This window comes from Pollicipes pollicipes, unplaced genomic scaffold (genome assembly GCF_011947565.3).
Source record: "Pollicipes pollicipes isolate AB1234 unplaced genomic scaffold, Ppol_2.1 Scaffold_3087;HRSCAF=3621_pilon_pilon_pilon, whole genome shotgun sequence".
NCBI lineage: Eukaryota > Metazoa > Arthropoda > Thecostraca > Pollicipedomorpha > Pollicipedidae > Pollicipes > Pollicipes pollicipes.
Window position 1 is genome coordinate 27,782,935 of NW_023596225.1, and position 14,884 is coordinate 27,797,818.

At 56.3% G+C, this 14,884-nt stretch overlaps 1 protein-coding gene across 1 annotated transcript; it reads left to right on the forward strand.

Moving 5' to 3' along the window:
- The first annotated feature begins 2,690 nt into the window (after positions 1-2,690).
- On the forward strand, positions 2,691-14,584 carry LOC119089542 (D-2-hydroxyglutarate dehydrogenase, mitochondrial). Its single transcript, XM_037212277.1, has 10 exons — positions 2,691-2,718; positions 3,556-3,660; positions 5,117-5,276; positions 5,727-5,924; positions 6,261-6,454; positions 7,318-7,486; positions 8,255-8,391; positions 8,923-9,084; positions 9,945-10,110; positions 13,557-14,584. Exons 2-10 carry the CDS (start codon positions 3,586-3,588, stop codon positions 13,814-13,816), a joined length of 1,521 nt encoding a protein of 506 aa, XP_037068172.1. The 5' UTR covers positions 2,691-2,718; positions 3,556-3,585; the 3' UTR covers positions 13,817-14,584.
- The last annotated feature ends 300 nt before the right edge of the window (positions 14,585-14,884 follow it).

Genomic DNA, 14,884 nt, shown 5'->3' on the forward strand with positions numbered 1-14,884 from the left:
TACCTTGCATATGCCGCGGTGGCCGCGGGGTGGCGCAGCTTGCAGCGATGACTCACCGTCGTAACAGTGCCCGCTGCCGTGACCGTGTCGTGATGTTTCGGCCGAGTTGTGACGTTGTCGCTGAAACGGTGTCGTAACCGGTTTATCGCAGCCTTTTTCGGTATGGTGAGACGGCGTCGTGACGTCATCGCAGTGGTGTTGTGAAGTGACTGCGTGCCGACGGCATTCTCGTGGCTGTGGGGTAGGCCACCGCCGGCCCCGCCTGCCATGTAATCATTCTGGGCTTCCCGAGCCGTTATTGTTTACGACTCGCGCACGCCCAGAAAGCCCCGGATGAGCTGGCAGCCCAGCGCTCCGGTTGCCTTCTCACTCCAGAGCTGACGAAATTCTCGGACGGGGAGAGCCCTTCCAGCGGACGTCTTTGTCGAGCGAGGAGGGAACTATGGGATTCACGCTGAAACGCATCGCGCCTGCGTGACGAAACTCGGGCAAGATTTGGCTCTCTCACGGCTCACGGCCGGCGGCGGAGCTGAATAAGCCTCCATTGGACGCCCGGCCCGACAGCGGGCGGCACGCGCGGTCACGACACAAACAGCTGAGTCGGCTCGGCCGTCGCCCGAGTCTGGGGCAGGCACCCCATCCATCAAGATCTGTACGCTGCCGGGCCGACCGAGCCGGTTTCTCTCCTGTCGGTGGCCGGCGGCGCCCGCCAATCCGGGTCACGTGATCGCCAGTGGCTGGTCAGCTGACTCGGGACGCGCCGTCTGGCCCGACAGGCTCTGCTGATAAGGAGCTGGTTCCGGCCCCCAGGCGCGGCAGGCGCTGATCCAGGATTTTCTGCAGAAGGAATGTGTTTCTCTAGAGGGCATCTGTGCTGTGATATTCATCTCCCGCTGGAAGACCTCCGAGGCCCCATTGGCTGACCCTCCGAAGCAAGATGTGTTGCACCAAACTGGATTGAGCCGTCTTGGAGCCGTCCTTGCCTGGGTTTCAGGTGACCAAAGCGGCATGTGACAAACCCGGCAACATATACGGGCTTCATTGCCCAAATGCGCTTCGCCATTCTGATGCTCGCCATGCCTCCATTTGGCCAAAGTCTTCAGCAGACATTTGCCTAGTTTTCAGTGTTGGTTCCGTGTTCCCACTTTCCCTCATAAAAACGAGACACTGGCCCTGTTTCCGGCTGGTTCTTTCATGATCACCCGCTGTTATGCCGCCGGTTGATAGCCCTACGCGCACGAATGAAAGTTTTTTAAATGGCTGCCTCATTTTCGTCCTCGCACTCCGGCCGTCCGCCCGCGTTCAGTATTGTACTGCCAGGGGGTCATACCAATACAACAGGCACCTTGGCTATGTTGCCGCGGCAGCCCATGGTTCTCTCACAGTGCTTTTGAGTGCGCACGGTAGCTCCCTGCGGAAACGATCATAAGCATTTCAAAGGCCGCCGTAGCATAGCAAACCCACGCTCCTGGCCGGCCGGCCGTTTTCGGTATTCGGCACTGCACTATTAGGTTGCCGTTCCAATGAAATAGGCGCCTTCCGCCCAGCGCAGTTTTACGGTGCCGGTTTATAGTGAACTAATCGGGGGTGTAGTTTCTTTTTCAGTTGGATGGACTTACCCCTCTCCTCCCCAACTTGTGCTTCATCAGCAATCACCCAACTTGACAAGAAAGAGGACGAAATCCGGGAGAAACCCGTTTATTGCTATGTTTTTGGATAATTACGTCATTGTTCACCACTCATTCCTATAACTCATTATGTGCGACTACGCCGCTTGTTCCCATGTTTTTCAAGATTTTGTCAAAAAACTGTAATGGATGGATTTCTGGGATCAGAGCTTATGCTGAGCACCGCTTGTTGCGCAAGCCCTGGTCCCTACAATCCCAGCGTGCGGTTCCAGGTCAGCGGCAGAATTTGGCGGCGAACCGCAATGCCGGGCACGGCTCATTTTGTCCTCTGACGTTACCTGACCTTTAGCGTGACCGCTGTCACTGGCTGCAGGCCAGACCTGTTAGGCAGAGATAATGGGCACCTTACGCGAGCCGAACCCACCCGTCCAGAGATGGGGGGGGGGGGGACCGGAAGGCATGCGTGCTTACCAAATGAGCTACAGCAGGGGCCAAAATATCGCAAAACAATATGACACACCGTCGCACAACTCGCGCGAGAGCATGCATATATTTGTTAAAGCTGCTGCATTCTCAGCACCACGCTCCGGCCTTTTCATCGCAACTCAGTAATGCGTTGGCAGTGCCAGTAGGTCATACCCCTGAAATAAGAGTCTCTGGCTGATGGATACTTCACAGTATCACCTAACTTCACAGTGACAGTACTTCACAGCGCCCCGCAGTGCTTTCGAATGCACACCGCCGCAGCCTCCCGCAAGAATAAAAGGATTTTGAAAATCGTACCGTAGCTTAGCCTACCCAGCGTACGACTTGTCGCCTACTGATTGGCTGACTGACTGTTGGGCTGTTATACTAATGAAATATAAACTGTGGTCTTTTACGATAGTTTCCAAATTTACTGACAAACTGCTGGGCTTCTGTACCAATAAAATATAAATTTGTCTTTTACGATAGTTTCCATATTCACAGCTACCATACCTTGCAAACACAACGCAACAGTGACATATGGGGCATACTAACAAAAATATACGCACGATCACCTTGCGTACAATGCTGTGTTCAGGTCTACTTGCGAGTTGTCGGTCCGCACGTGAGTTGCACGTGCTTGCGTGTAATGATACTTGTAGAAAAGCAGTCATCCTGTACGAAGAGTGAAATAACTTGTTAACTAAGTGTGCCATGTAGAATGAAATAGCCCTACATCGCTCAGCAATTTTCACTGTTGTACCACTTGGGCTGCATTTCACTTCTTGTTTCTTATGACCAGTGTATCAGTCATAGTATTGTTGGCAGTTCACCATATACATTTTATTTATAGGTCAACAGCTTTGCTTTTTAGATTTTCTTCTATGAAATGATTATAACCCCTGTGAAATGAAATGTGAACTGTATTTAGCACTTGACCCAGTTTTGAGGGCATTTGATGCATTGCGGTGCATTGAGAGTGGTTGATGCGGGTGCGCACAGCTTACATATAAGTCTAGCAGCCAGGAGATCAACAATGGTGTTAGGTGTTAGGATTGGAGGTCAATAATGGTGGTCAGTGTTGGCAAGTCCTTGAACAACTGTCATATTGTTCATGATATGCAGTTTTTGAGCTGATTGCATATATTGTCATTCTTTTTGCTGGTCTTTAGGCATTCCTTTTTGTACTCACCTTAGTTGGACACCCAGATGTTGTATGCTTGTGGAAGTCTTGGCCTTTCTGAGGCTCAGTTCAAACTTTTTTCAAAATGACATTTTCACCTGTGCCACATTTTGTATTGTGAGCCTCACCCTCATTGTCATTTGTGTGTGTGTTTCAGGATTTTATTCTTCATTGTCTGGAATGCTCACTGTTTTTCAAAATGGGCTTGCATTGAGCCAGATGCTTTCAGTCCAGATGTGCTTTAAGTGTGAGTTGCAGGACTGAGACCCTTTGCCTTAGTTTCAGGTAGCAACCTGCAGCTGGCAAAAGATGCAGCACACAGTTTTGAAATCCTGCCGACAATGTCTTGCACGGATACACACCTCAGCAACCTCATTTGGAAATGTAAGTAGTATGAGAAGTAGGTTGGCTAGCAGGTTAGGTCCAAGTAAATTAAGAACCCCAGAAAAAGGAATTTGATGGTTAAGCAAAGAGGGGCAGGGGCTTGATATGGTAGCTTCTGGCTATTAAGGTGATGCCAGATGTGCCACTAAAAAATTTAGTTCACATTCTCTGGTATAGGTAGCTACTGGTGTTTGTTGCATGGGACAGAATCCACATAATGCATCATGCATAGCATTAATATGTCCTGAGCACTATTGGTGCATAACATGCAAAACTTTCAGGTAGTACAGCATTTTCTTGTTTGCTTCCGCAGGTCTCAAGTTATGGTAAGCATAAGCAGCAAACAGTGCTGAATCACGATAAGTTCCAAAAAACATTGTTTCACTGCATATAGCAACTCATGCTACTGTCAGGTGTCCTCTGACATTGCTAAAGAGATCAAGAAAATATGTACATGTGCTTTTTTGCCACACTTAGCAGGTGAAACAAATGTGAGCAGCCACATATGCTTTTATTGTGCTAGGCTGTATTTTACCTCATTCAAAAAAGCTGTTGTATCAACTTCTTTTGTGTTGCAATCAGTGAACTCAGAAATGAGTGTGGGTGTAAACTTGATGAACTAAATACAGAGCTTCACACTGTCAAGACAGCAGAATGAGCACACATCTGGACATACATGCATGTTTTACCATGCATTTATTTTGCAAATGTCTTTGATGGCCTAAAGCATTTGGGATAGATTTTTGTTTTCCATTTGCACTTCTGGGTGTTGAGAAAGCGCATCTCTCAATTTTAGTAATATAATGAAGCAAGAAAAATGAATAAATTGAATAGTGATTTTCTGCATGGTCACAAATTCAGGGAAGCTGCATGAGTGCCCTATTGTGTTTTGGAGTGCTTTCCTAGCCTTATCTTGCACCCTTTCATCATTCCAGGGAATGCCTTTGGTGTCACATTAACTTGGCAAGTGCCTCTGCCCCAATCTTCCATTGGAGCAGGATGGTTCCCACCCCCTGAAACCACCTCTGGTGGTAATGAATCTTTCGACAGTTTGGCAAGAAGAGGCAAACAGCTGTTTCTGAGCATTAACCTGCGATCAACCTGGCACCCCTCAATCATGCAGGCTCAGGTGCTTCATGCAGTGAACACACTGTTGGCCACTTTCGGAGCCTCATCAGCGGAGAGGGTCCGAGAAGACGATGTGTCTGCCCGGTGATCAGCTGGCGGTGTTTCAGGTGTGCTGACTAAATGATGGCAGCTAGCGCATGGTGATTCGGGTGGAGATGTTCGCAAAGCTCATTACTCGGCGCGAGTGAATACCAGGTTAGGCCAATCTCGGGGTCAGGCTTTCAGTGCACGGTGCTTCATCTTGAGCCGACCGACCGTTGGTAACCAGCGGCCGGCACTTCAGACTGGGCTGACCTCGAAGCTCGCTAACCAGCGCACGATCCCTCAGGTTGAGTTGACCTCGAAGCGGTACCCGCACCTGAGGCGGGGCCGGTTCAGTCAGCTGACAAGCGATGACGTCACGCACTTCCGTCAGCTGCTCGGACCCGATCGGGTGCTTACCGAGGACCTGGACGGCTACAACACTGACTGGATGCGCTCCGTTAGAGGTCAGAGGCCGAATGGGCCCAGGGCTGTTCAACCACTTCTTTTGCTTATTTTGATGATTTCAATACTGATCAGTACAAAATAGGTTTGCGCCGAATCCGTGGGTCATGCCGCTGACGTGATTTTTCTGTGTGGTGACTGTAAAAGGCACGGCAAGGGCACGAGGTAACGCGATGCGCTTTACCACGGTTATACGCTGCGCCCAGATCTTAAGCGCTAACTGTGACGAATAGCAGTGTGGCACTGCAGGTAGCGAATAGTGAGGCTGGGAACTTTTTGTCACGCGTTCGGCATTTTAACAGTGGGCTGTCGTTTACCGTCCATCCGTTGCTCACGACGTACATACATAGGGGGCTGTCCATCTGACTTTACGCGCTCAACCAAGCTGGGAGCCGGCGCTTGACCATCTTGTGAGCGACCACGGCACTGACGGTTCGTGGTCCGGCCGCCAGGTGCGAGTCAGCTGGTGCTGCGGCCGCGCAGCACGGCCGAGGTGTCGGCCGTGCTGCGTCACTGCTCGGAGCGCCGCCTGGCGGTGTGCCCGCAGGGCGGCAACACGGGCCTGGTTGGCGGCAGCACGCCGGTCTTCGACGAGATCGTGCTCTCCACCTCGCTCATGAACAAGATCATCGCGCTGGACACTAACTCAGGTCGGTGAGACGGGGCGGGCTCCGGTGGCGGCAGTCAACGGCGCGCGGACCTGAATGGAGAAGCGCGAACGGCGGCCGCTTGGAGAATACGTCCAGGGTTCCGTGTTTGTGCGAGCTGTGCTTGGTAGGGGTGGCTGGGGGCAACCTTGGGACATTCTGTTACGTTGGTCTGCCTTGCCTGAAGTTTCGGGTAAACGTCCTGGTACTGCTGATGCCGCCAGGGTGTGCCGCGCCCGCCACGACTGCGGTAGCCGCGTAGGGGCCTGTCCTGCCCCGCGCCCCACCACCAGCCGAGCCTGCAGTGGGTGATGCTGACCCGGCCTGTGCCCCCGCCAGGGGCGCTGACTTGCGAGGCCGGCTGCGTGCTGGAGGCGACCGACGCCTACCTGGCCGACCACGGCTTCATGATGCCGCTCGATCTGGGCGCCAAGGGCAGCTGCCAGATCGGCGGCAACGTGTCCACCAACGCCGGCGGCCTGCGGCTGGTGCGGTACGGAGGCCTGCACGGCTCCGTCCTCGGCCTGGAGGCGGTGAGTGCGGCTGGGCGCCGACGGCAGGTGGGAGGCCGGGCTGCAGGGACGGGGGGAGGCTGATGGGGTAGGAGTGGGATGGTAACTGGGACTGGTGGGGTCAAGTACTAGTGACTGAAGTTGGAGGTGGTCAGATGAGCTGGTGACTGGGGCTGGAAGAGGTAATATGGGCTAGTAACTGGGACTGGTGGGGTCAAGTACTAGTGGCTGGAGTTGGAGATGGTCAGATGGAGCTGGTGACTGGGGCTGGAGGATGTAAGGTGGGCTGGTGACTGGGGCTGGGGGAGGTAAGATGGGCTGGTGACTGGGGCTGGAGGATGTAAGGTGGGCTGGTGACTGGGGCTGGAGGAGGTAAGATGGGCTGGTGACTGGGGCTGGAGGAGGTAAGATGGGCTGGTGATTGGGGCTGGAGGAGGTAAGATGGGCTGGTGACTGGGGCTGGAGGAGGTAAGATGGGCTGGTGATTGGGGCTGGAGGAGGTTAGATGATCTGGTGACTGGGGCTGGAGGAGGTAAGATGGGCTGGTGACTGGGGCTGGAGGAGGTAAGATGGGCTGGTGACTGGGGCTGGAGGAGGCTGTAGGAGAACTCATGATTCAACGGGACCGGATGTGGTTAGCAAACCATGCCCAGACTGAATAAACAATTTCAATTTTGTTTTTCGAATGGCGATGACTGCTAGATGGTGGGTGTCTGGTATGACATCGGTAATGCGTCAACATGTGTGCTTAAGCGGGCATGCCATCTGCGTGGGAGGGTGTCTGCCGCTGGCGGAGGCCTGTACTCAGTCCGTGAGCGGTCGACAGCCGGCCTGTGACGGCCCCTCTGTCCGGCACTGACTCGGCTGGGTCGACGCCGGCGCAGGTGATGGCCGACGGCCAGGTGCTGGACTGCATGTCCACTATGAAGAAGGACAACACCGGCTACGACCTGAAGCACCTGCTGATCGGCTCTGAGGGCACGCTAGGCGTGGTCACCAAGGTGGCCATCAGCTGCCCACGACGGCCCAACTGTGTCAACCTCGTGCTGCTGGGTGAGAGGCGGCCGGTGGGTGGTCCCGGAGCACAACGCCCCGGGGCATAGCAGGGGCTCAGTCCTGCGATAGCGCGGTATTGGGGGCGGAGGCTTTTTTATCACGCACGATTCGCACGCACAAGCACGGTTCGCAGTTTCTGGAATACGTTTGCAATTTGCACGCTGTTTTGGCAGTGGTTGCGTGCGAAACGTGATATGGAGCAGAGACGCTAAATTAATCACGGCTGTTCTCGTTCGGGGATTTTCACCTTCTTACGAGGATTTAAACTCAGATGCACTCATTCCAGTACTCTGAGAGATCTGTAGAATCGTGGTCTTCTCACTAACCTAAAACACTCGAGCTTCACTCCCGAATAGGACCACTACCGGACCATCCCACACCGAAGTATTGATAGGGGTCCCGAGAGCAGGCCCCGTCATCACCATCCCGTGGTCATCCGTGGTCATGATCACATTAGTGGTCAACTATTTGACTTTCAATCTCCGATTGTTTTACGTGAAAAAGTCATGATATCGACAACACTTTCGGACTGGGATAAATTTGCATGACCTGCTTTTCGTCAAAGTTGGGGCGCGATTTTAGCACTCCAAGAAAGCCTAACGTCTCTCTTCGCGTGCCAGAATAACGTGGCTTGTCCATCGTGCACTATTTAAAAACGTGCTGTCGTTTTTTCACTTCCCTTGAAGGTGAAGCATTATTTGAATTAGCCAGACCCGACCACTGCCGGGTGTGAGCTCCACTAACGTCGTCGCCTCCGCCCTCCAGCGGTGAAGAGCTTTGAGGACGTGCTGGCCACGTACCGGTTCGCGCAGACGCAGCTGGGTGAGATCCTCTCCTCCATCGAGTTCATGGACGCGGCCTCGCAGGAGTGCGTCAGCAACAACCTTCAAGGTGGGTGTCGTGTTGCCGCCGCTGTCCCCGTCGGGGTGCCCACGATCTGTCGGTGCTCGGCGTCGTTTGGTTAGTGAGGGCAGTGTCTTCGGGCGTTGGTGGCCCTGTATGTGCAGCTGGCTGATTGTCATCCAGTTATTCCGCTCCAACTGTGTCAGCTGTGCGAGGTTGTCTCAGCAGTTATCATGTGTCCTGTGTGCCGACGCCCAGCCGTGTGCACGCTTTGAAAACTGACAGGAGTTGAGGAAATGAGAGTGAGGAAATGAGTCCAGTAGGTGATGAAGTCCGTGTCTGTTGGGTGTCGGGTGTAGGTGATGTCTGCTTTCGTCGCCGTCTCGGCTCGAATCGTGTCGGTTGTCAGGTTTTCATTCCCCTCGTCACACCGAAAAGGCGGCGACCGGTGCAACCCCCGGGCGTCTCCCACGCCGCGGAGTTCCTTCGTCGTCCTCGCTTGTTTCCGCCGCGACACCGATGATAACGTTGCCGCACGCTCGCGATGACGTCGCCGAAGTACCAGTGGTGACGTCATCCGTCTGTGTCAGGTGACGCACCCGCTGCCGGGCCACCCGTTCTACATGGTGATTGAGACGGCCGGCAGCCGGGACACGCACGATGAGGAGAAGCTTAGCCTCTTCCTCGAGGAGGGCATGCAGCGGGAACTGGTCATCGACGGCGTGCTGGCCACTGACACCTCCCAAATCAAGGTGGTCACAGGTGGTACCGACGCTGCCGAGGTCAAGGTGGGTCGCAGCTGGTACCGATACTGCCGAGGTCAAGGTGGGTCGCAACTGGTACCGACACTGCCCAGGTGGTCAAGGTAGGTCACAGGTGGTACCGACACTGCCCAGGTCAAGGCGGGTCACAGGTGGCACCGACACTGCTCAGGTCAAGGTGGGTCGCAGCTGGTGCCGATACTGCCGAGGTCAAGGTGGGTCGCAGCTGGTACCGATACTGCCGAGGTCAAGGTGGGTCGCAGCAGTGGTACCGACACTGCCAGGTGGTCAAGGTAGGTCAGGTGGTACCGACACTGCCGAGTCAAGGTGGGTCGCGGCTGGTACGACACTGCCCAGGTCAAGATGTGTCACAGGTGGTACCGACACTGCCCTGGTCAAGGTGGGTCGCGTCTGGTACCGACACTGCCCAGGTCGAGGTGTGTCCCAGGTGGTACCGACACTGCCCTGGTCAAGGTGGGTCGCGTCTGGTACCGACACTACCCAGGTTAAGGTGTGTCACAGGTGGTACCGACACTGCTCAGGTCAAGGTGGGTCACAGGTGGTACCAACATCTCCCAGATCAAGGTGGGTACTAGACTGCCCAGGTGAAGTCCCAGGCTAATGTGGGTTACCGGCTGTTGCGGAGTGGATGTTTTAACCTGCTGGATGCTGCAGTGAAGTGCGGTATTGCGGTTGCATGTGCTGGCTGCGAATATTTTGTACCGCCGTCGGTGTGTGCGTGTACGTGTGCGTGTGGTTGTACGTTTGCGCGTGTGTGTGCGCGTGCGTATGCGCGTTTGTCACGTGTGTGGGCTCGTTGCCTTACCGCTGACTACCGCGGTCCCCGGCAGTCGCTGTGGCAGCTGCGGGAGCGCATCGCAGAGGCGCTGCTGGTGGACGGCTACAACTACAAGTACGACATCTCGCTGCCGCTGCACGCCTTCTACGACATCGTGACGGAGATGCGACAGACGCTCGGGGACAGCATCGTCACCTGCTGCGGCTACGGACACATCGGTGAGCGTCCGGCCGGCCGCAGTCCCCGGGATCTGCGGGGCGCCGGGTCCGTGCACATTTGGCGCGCCGTGACGTGACTGACTTGCCTGGTCAGCCCCAGTTTTGGGTGTGTTAGACGGGTTGCTTGCGCTGGTATACGTCAGTCACTGCCTGCGCCGGTATGCGCCGTTGGAGCTGTACGCGGTACGCACAATCGTACGCATGCAGTTGTTGGCGCATACCAGCACCAAGTTGGGGGTATTAGACGAGCCTGGCTCGTCCTTTCTGAGGCATCCCGTGTCTCTGGGTATTTGGCATTTGCATTTGGCATTTGGCGCCCGTACCAAACCAGGTAACGGTAACCTGCACTGGCACTGTCCCCTCCCCAGGTGACAGTAACCTGCACCTGTACTGTCCCTCCCCAGGTGACAGAACCTGCACCTGGTATGTCCCTCCCCAGGTGACAGTAACCTGCACCTGGTACTGTCCCCTCCCCAGGTGACAGTAACCTGCACCTGGTACTGTCCCCTCCCCAGGTGGCGGTAATCTGCACCTGGTGCTGTCCCTTCCCCAGGTGCGGTAATCTGCACCTGGTACTGTCCCTCCCCAGGTGACGGTAACCTGCACCTGGTACTGTCCCCCCAGGTGGCGGCAATCTGCACCTGGTGCTGTCCCTCCCCAGGTGACGGTAACTGCATTGTACTGTCCCTCCCCAGGTGACGGTAACCTGCGCCTGCTACGTCCCTTCCCCAGGTGACGGTAACTGCACCTGGTACTGTCCCCTCCCAGGTGACAGTAACCTGCACTGGTACTGTCCCCTCCCAGGTGGACGGTAACTCTGCACTGGTGCTGTCCCTTCCCCAGGTGCGGTAATCTGCACCTGGTACTGTCCCCTCCCCAGGTGACGGTAACCTGCACGGGTACTGCCCCTCCCCAGGTGACGGTAACCTGCACCTGGTACTGTCCCTTCCCCAGGTGACGGTAACCTGCACTGGCACTGTCCCCTCCCAGGTGACAGTAACCTGCACCTGGTACTGTCCCTCCCCAGGTGACGGTAACCTGCACCTGGTACTGCCCCTCCCCAGGTGACAGTAACCTGCACCTGGTACTGTCCCTCCCCAGGTGACAGTAACCTGCACCTGGTACTGTCCCCTCCCCAGGTGACGGTAACCTGCACCTGTACTGTCCCCTCCCCAGGTGACGGTAACCTGCACCTGGTACTGTCCCCTCCCCAGGTGACAGTAACCTGCACCTGGTACTGTCCCCTCCCCAGGTGACGGTAACCTGCACCTGGTACTGTCCCCTCCCCAGGTGACGGTAACCTGCACCTGGTACTGGCCCCTCCCCAGGTGACAGTAACCTGCACGCTGGTACTGGCCCCTCCCCAGGTGACGGTAACCTGCACCTGGTACTGTCCCCTCCCCAGGTGACGGTAACCTGCACCTGATACTGTCCCCTCCCCAGGTGACGGTAACCTGCACGTGGTACTGGCCCCTCCCCAGGTGACGGTAACCTGCACCTGGTACTGTCCCCTCCCCAGGTGACGGTAACCTGCACCTGGTACTGTCCCATCCCCAGGTGACAGTAACCTGCACGTGGTACTGTCCCCTCCCAGGTGACGGTAAACCTGCACGTGGTACTGGCCCCTCCCCAGGTGACGGTAACCTGCACCTGGTACTGTCCCCTCCCCAGGTGACGGTAACCTGCACCTGGTACTGTCCCCTCCCCAGGTGACAGTAACCTGCAACGTGGGTACTGGCCCCTCCCCAGGTGACGGTAACCTGCACCTGGTACTGTCCCCTCCCCAGGTGACAGTAACCTGCACCTGATACTGTTCCCCTCCCCAGGTAACGGTAACCTGCACCTGGTACTGTCCCCTCCCCAGGTGACGGTAACCTGCACCTGGTACTGTCCCCTCCCAGGTGACGGTAACCTGCACCTGGTACTGTCCCCTCCCCAGGTGACGGTAACCTGCACCTGGTATTGTCCCCTCCCCAGGTGACCGGTAACCTGCACCTGGTACTGGCCCCTCCCCAGGTGACAGTAACCTGCACCTGGTACTGTCCCCTCCCCAGGTGACAGTAACCTGCACCTGGTATTGTCCCCTCCCCAGGTGACGGTAACCTGCACCTGGTATTGTCCCCTCCCCAGGTGACGGTAACCTGCACCTGGTACTGTCCCCTCCCCCAGGTGACAGTAACCTGCACCTGGTATTGTTCCCCTCCCCAGGGTGACGGTAACCTGCACCTGGTACTGTCCCCTCCCCAGGTGACGGTAACCTGCACCTGGTATTGTCCCCTCCCCAGGTGACGGTAACCTGCACCTGGTACTGTCCCCTCCCCAGGTGACGGTAACCTGCACCTGGTACTGTCCCCTCCCCAGGTGACGGTAATCTGCACGTGGGCACTGTCCCCTCCCCAGGTGACAGTAACCTGCACCTGGTACTGTCCCCTCCCCAGGTGACAGTAACCTGCACCTGGTACTGTCCCCTCCCCAGGTGACGGTAACCTGCACCTGGTACTGTCCCCTCCCAGGTGACAGTAACTTGCACCTGGTAACTGTCCCCTCCCCAGGTGACAGTAACCTGCACCTGGTACTGACAGTAACCCAGGTGACAGTAACCTGCACCTGGTACTGTCCCCTCCCCAGGTGACAGTACCCTGCACCTGGTACTGTCCCCTCCCCAGGGTGACAGTAACCCGCACCTGGTACTGTCCCCTCCCCAGGTGACAGTAACCTGCACCTGGTACTGTCCCTCCCAGGTGGCGGTAACCTGCACCTGGTACTGTCCCCTCCCCAGGTGACAGTAACCTGCACCTGGTACTGTCCCCTCCCAGGTGGCGGTAATCTGCACCTGGTGCTGTCCCTCCCAGGTGGCGGTAATCTGCACCTGGCACTGCCCCTCCCCAGGTGACGGTAACCTGCACCTGGTACTGTCCCCTCCCAGGTGGTAATCTGCACCTGGTGCTGTCCTTCCCCAGGTGACGGTAACCTGCACTTGTTACTGTCCCCTCCCCAGGTGGACGGTAACCTGCGCCTGCTACCGTCCCTCCCCAGGTGACGGTAACCTGCACGTGGCACTGTCCCTCCCCAGGTGACAGTAACCTGCGTGGTACTGGCCCTCCCCAGGTGACGGTAACCTGCACCTGATACTGTCCCTCCCAGGTGACAGTAACCTGCACCTGGTACTGTCCCCTCCCCAGGTGACGGTAACCTGCACCTGGTACTGTCCCCTCCCCAGGTGACGGTAACCTGCACCTGATACTGTCCCCTCCCCAGGTGACGGTAACCTGCACCTGGTACTGTCCCCTCCCCAGGTGACGGTAACTGCACCTGGCACTGTCCCCTCCCCAGGTGACAGTAACCTGCACCTGGTACTGTCCCTCCCCAGGTGACAGTAACCTGCACCTGGTACTGTCCCCTCCCCAGGTGACAGTAACCTGCACCTGGTACTGTCCCCTCCCCAGGTGACGGTAATCTGCACCTGAACATGACGTCGCGTGAGTTTGACGGCGACGTACTGGCGCGGATCGAGCCGAGCCTGTACCGCTGGACGGCGGAGCGAGGTGGCTCCATCTCCGCCGAGCACGGCCTCGGCCTCAAGAAGCGGGACTACATCGGCTACTCCAAGTCGCCCGGCGCTGTAGTCTTGATGCGGCAGCTGAAGAGGATGATGGATCCGCACGGTATCCTGAACCCGCACAAGGTCCTGCCGGAAGAGAGCTGAGGGTCGCTTGTTGAGCGGTCGGCGGGTGTGTAGCGCGCGGTCTGCCGAACCTCGGGGTCTGGCGGAGGGTGGCTGTGACCCGGGCGGTCGAAGTGATCATGACTGGCACGACAGTATGGTAGAAATAACACGGGTTAGCTCAGGAGACGCACGGCTGATGGCACCAATGGATGGCCGATGCCACATTTCTACGTGACCATTTTCGTGACTTGTACCAACGTTTCGAAATCGGTAGACGGGGTGAAGACGTGTAGCTGTCATGTGCTCCTGCTCTGCCGATATCGCAGTATTTTTCTGCAGGCACGTGCCTGTGACGTGCATGTAGGAATTGGTGCCTGTTAGGCCGGGCGTGCGCGAGTAGAGACATCTGGGGCTTGGCCGCATCTTATCAATTATGTTGCGCCGGCCCAAGGCGACGACTGACGTCGGTGTGACACTGACGGCGTGTCGAGAGATTGGCGATCACCGTGTGGAACAGTGTTGTTGCGTCCGCAGACTGGCTCGGATGGCTTCCGGTTGTTTCGGTACGCTGCGGGTGCGATGCGCCGCAGACGAGGTGCGTGGATGGCACAGCGTGGTGCGAGATCACGAGCAGTGCAATATTGTTAGTGAGATCGATGACGTCGGGCTTCCGTTTAGGTACTAAATCACTATGACTAACCAGGTTCATCCGGCAGCGTGGGCTCCGATGTGGCTTTTGAAGTAATGTGCATTCCGAGTGTTGGACGGGCTCTGCACGAGATACGACAATGAGACCCAATACAGACTCACCGGTTACCTGGTTGTTTTTACCTAAGGCATAGCGATGGCTCCACCGCGTGTTGCACTTTTCGCACGCCCAAGAAATAAACGCTGTCTGCCGTAAATACTATAGAGGCACTGCATACTGCAAGCGCATGATGCGTCAGTTCGTATTTTTCAACGTTAGGTCTAGCATTATGCTGCTCTGACGAGCCGTGTACAAAAAGTGTTGCAGACATAGTAAAGTGATAGTGTGATAAAGGAGTTTGCTTGTAAAGCATAGCGTGAAAAGTGTGATTCTCTATGTAACGTTGTACGACAAGGGAG

Excerpts from the sequence above, each read along its gene's own strand:
- LOC119089542 (XM_037212277.1), top strand. The coding sequence starts at position 3,586 with ATGCAGCACACAGTTTTGAAATCCTGCCGACAATGTCTTGCACGGATA. Across the intron at positions 6,455-7,317 it reads CCGTCCTCGGCCTGGAGGCG|GTGATGGCCGACGGCCAGGT; the intron begins GTGAGTGCGGCT and ends ACGCCGGCGCAG. Across the intron at positions 7,487-8,254 it reads TGTCAACCTCGTGCTGCTGG|CGGTGAAGAGCTTTGAGGAC; the intron begins GTGAGAGGCGGC and ends TCCGCCCTCCAG.